The following is a 3,001-nucleotide window of genomic DNA, read 5'->3' on the forward strand; positions in this document are numbered from 1 at the left end:
GCTTTTTTCAAGACATTGTTTTGTATTTAGAGGCCTAAGATACACCCGATAATTGGAACTGGTGTAAACTATCACTATCTGTAACTCTTCAAGACAATTTGAAATATGGAGCAAACAGATAAGATATAATGGTTTGGCTGCATATGACATTAAATCAAGATCTACAACTAACAATTATCATGAATGAGGAAAGCCAAAAAACACATAAAGGAAACCTAGTTAAGTGGGAGGCTGGCTGGTCAACTCGCAACAGAGCACTGGCCGCAAATTTCTTACCATATTCCTTCATGCACAGCAATAAATTTAAAACTTAGTCACTTGTGAGTAACATGCTTGCAATATGCATGGTGCGTATTAAGTACACAGATTTGCTTTTACTGTCCTGGTCCTTCCCTGTTATAAAGATCAGAATCATCAGGGTAACCATCGCAACTTCAAGAACATTTAGCCATCAAATTGCCTAATTCTCGAGGGTCTGCAAGAATTATGGGTCCAATAACTTTACGACAAAAATAGTTAGAGGGTTTGATATCACGCATACAGTGTATAACATGATTCGGCAGATCCTATCTTCCAACTTTTGACAGGTTAAATTTTGCCTGCTTTCTTGCATGGTTATTGAAGAAGTATCAGCATCCGTTGTTTCTTTAACATTGGACAAACGACATTTACGATATCCCTACACGGTTACACGGTTACCGTCAGCACTTATCATTCTGTAATTCAATAGAACTTTTGCAACCACAAATTTGCTTCGTCTGGCTGAAAAAACTACTTTGTTATACCGGGGAAGAAGTACAAGTCCTTTCGCAGACGGTTGATGAACTCTGATGCTTGCTTGCCACGGTCGAATGCGGAGCCTGGTATGCTCGAGGTTTGTTCAGAAACAAGACGATTCACCTAAAGACAATCAATTATAAGTTAGCAAATCCAAGTTACATACAGTGACAAACTAAATTTGTAACGTTTGGTAATGTTCTTTACATATGCCAGACGTGGTACTACATATACGACCGTTCGAAACATCTCCATGCTATATCCTTCTTTTCTTGGTGTTTGACAGAATCATTGATAAATATTAAAGGAAGAATATTTATAATGTACATTTTTCATTGGCATTGCTAGAAAACTTTTATACTGATTGAGTTAGTTAAAAACGTTTACACCTACAGGTGAAATATGATAATAAATAAACGTTTACACCTACAGGTGAAATATGATAATAAATACCTCTGTCATCATGGACAGGATAGTTGAATCCTTTGCACGTTTCATGAAGACCTTGGTGATGGCCTGTATGAACCAGCTACCATTGGAGGCGTTGCGGAACGACACGTTTCCTGTGTTAAAAAATAATTAAGCAAAAAGTTATAGATTTCAAACATGTGGAGATATCTAAAGGTCCTTCTTAGAAATTCGTTTCTAACGACCAAAGAAATGGTCTGATGTACTAGGCCTAGGACAGAAACCTGGATAGTCGGCTAAAAGAGGCCCGAACATAACCTGTCACGGTGACAAACCATAAGTGGGCATTCTCAATGAATTACAGTAACAATGTGGATAGACTTTCCTTTCAATCCGGGGTTAGTCAAAATCTACCTTGCTTGCATCTAGTGCATTCCAATACGGACACAGAAGCAAACACACACAAACACAGAGAGAGAGAGAGAGAGAGAGACGCGCGCAGATGCAAACACACCAAACGCAATACCTCCGTACTAGGAGGTAACGATGAGAAACATATATCTATATTATATGTATATGTATATCTATATTATGCATTTTGTGTACAAAGTGACACAAAACCTTCACTCGGTTTCACTAGGAAACGAGCTTGTCCTTGGATCACAATATACATCTTTGGGCAGAATATCAACGTATAATTACCTAGCTGTGTGGGATAACATATCAGCATATCTGTAGCCGTCGGCTGATCTGTAGAAACGTCGGCTTCGTGGCGGCCAGTGACATTCTCAAAGAAATTACTCGGCAGCAAAGACCCTGCGTCAGGTACGTCTGGGCCGGCTGTTCCCCTGTCAGCTGTATCTGGAAAAATGAACATTAGAAATTTGAAAGTTTTTTATGGTATATATCTAAAATCGGTAATCAACAGCAGAAGCAGGTATCATGATTATTTGCTAATTTGAAGTAGATAGTTGTAAGGAATATAAAAAAAAAAACACATGCCATACCTTGGAAGTCATCATGAGGCTAAACATTGTGCATGCGTTTTGTTCTATGAAAAAAATTCCTTCCCAGTATGTACCGCTACTAGATCTATGCACAATATTTATTTAAAAATCGGATAAACAAGCCTTCATTTCGGGTTTAAATTGATTTTAAAGTTACTTTCAGGACGCTGTGGGGTGCTGCTAATTTACGCTAGGTTTGTATTTTTGGGTTCTCAAATGAGTGGGCGGAGATTGAGTTTCAATTGATTGACAAGTTTTTGACCAGGTATATCCTAGTTTCAAGGATATAGTCGCCATGATGAAATAGTAGATTAAATTCCGTCATACAATCGTCATGTATCTACTTCCTAGAGCTCAGTAAAAGTTTGAAACATCTTTTTCAATGTTGCATTGGAACTGTCACGTACCTCCACGGCAGGCCTGGAAGAAGAATAGCTTGGGTTTTCCCCGCAGAGCTGGGCAGTTCACGTTGTCAAACATGCTGATGATTGTAGGGATGTTGACCGATGGTGATGTTGATGAGTCCTGTCCGTCACGACCGTAGATGTGTTCGGGCTTACCGTGTGACATCATCACCACCACACAGCAGTCGGCAGTCTGATGAGCCTCTTCCATCGCGAAAGACTGAATCCCAGTCTCAATTTCCTGCAGGTGAAAAAGTGTTGCATTCGGTACTACATTCTGGTATCTCCGTGTATCAGTTCTACCCACTTTCTTTAACCTATGACATTGTTCAACTATGATATTTTTTAAGTAAAGAGAAGCTTTGATAGCAAACTTATAGGATCTACGACTGTTTTTTTTGGGGG

At 39.2% G+C, this 3,001-nt stretch overlaps 1 protein-coding gene across 1 annotated transcript in view; it reads right to left on the minus strand.

Moving 5' to 3' along the window:
* Positions 1 to 6: 6 nt before the first annotated feature.
* LOC109487213 (caspase-2-like) overlaps positions 7 to 3,001 on the minus strand; it is a gene marked incomplete at its 5' end in the record, with an annotated part of 9,400 nt that continues 6,405 nt past the window's right edge. The window contains 4 exons of the mRNA XM_019791198.1: positions 7 to 900; positions 1,231 to 1,340; positions 1,888 to 2,046; positions 2,600 to 2,837. Of these exons, the coding sequence (XP_019646757.1) occupies positions 772 to 900; positions 1,231 to 1,340; positions 1,888 to 2,046; positions 2,600 to 2,837 (636 nt within the window). The remainder of the gene's footprint in view (positions 901 to 1,230; positions 1,341 to 1,887; positions 2,047 to 2,599; positions 2,838 to 3,001) is intronic.

This window comes from Branchiostoma belcheri, unplaced genomic scaffold (genome assembly GCF_001625305.1).
Source record: "Branchiostoma belcheri isolate BF01 breed outbred unplaced genomic scaffold, Haploidv18h27 scaffold864, whole genome shotgun sequence".
Taxonomy (NCBI): Eukaryota; Metazoa; Chordata; class Leptocardii; order Amphioxiformes; family Branchiostomatidae; genus Branchiostoma; species Branchiostoma belcheri.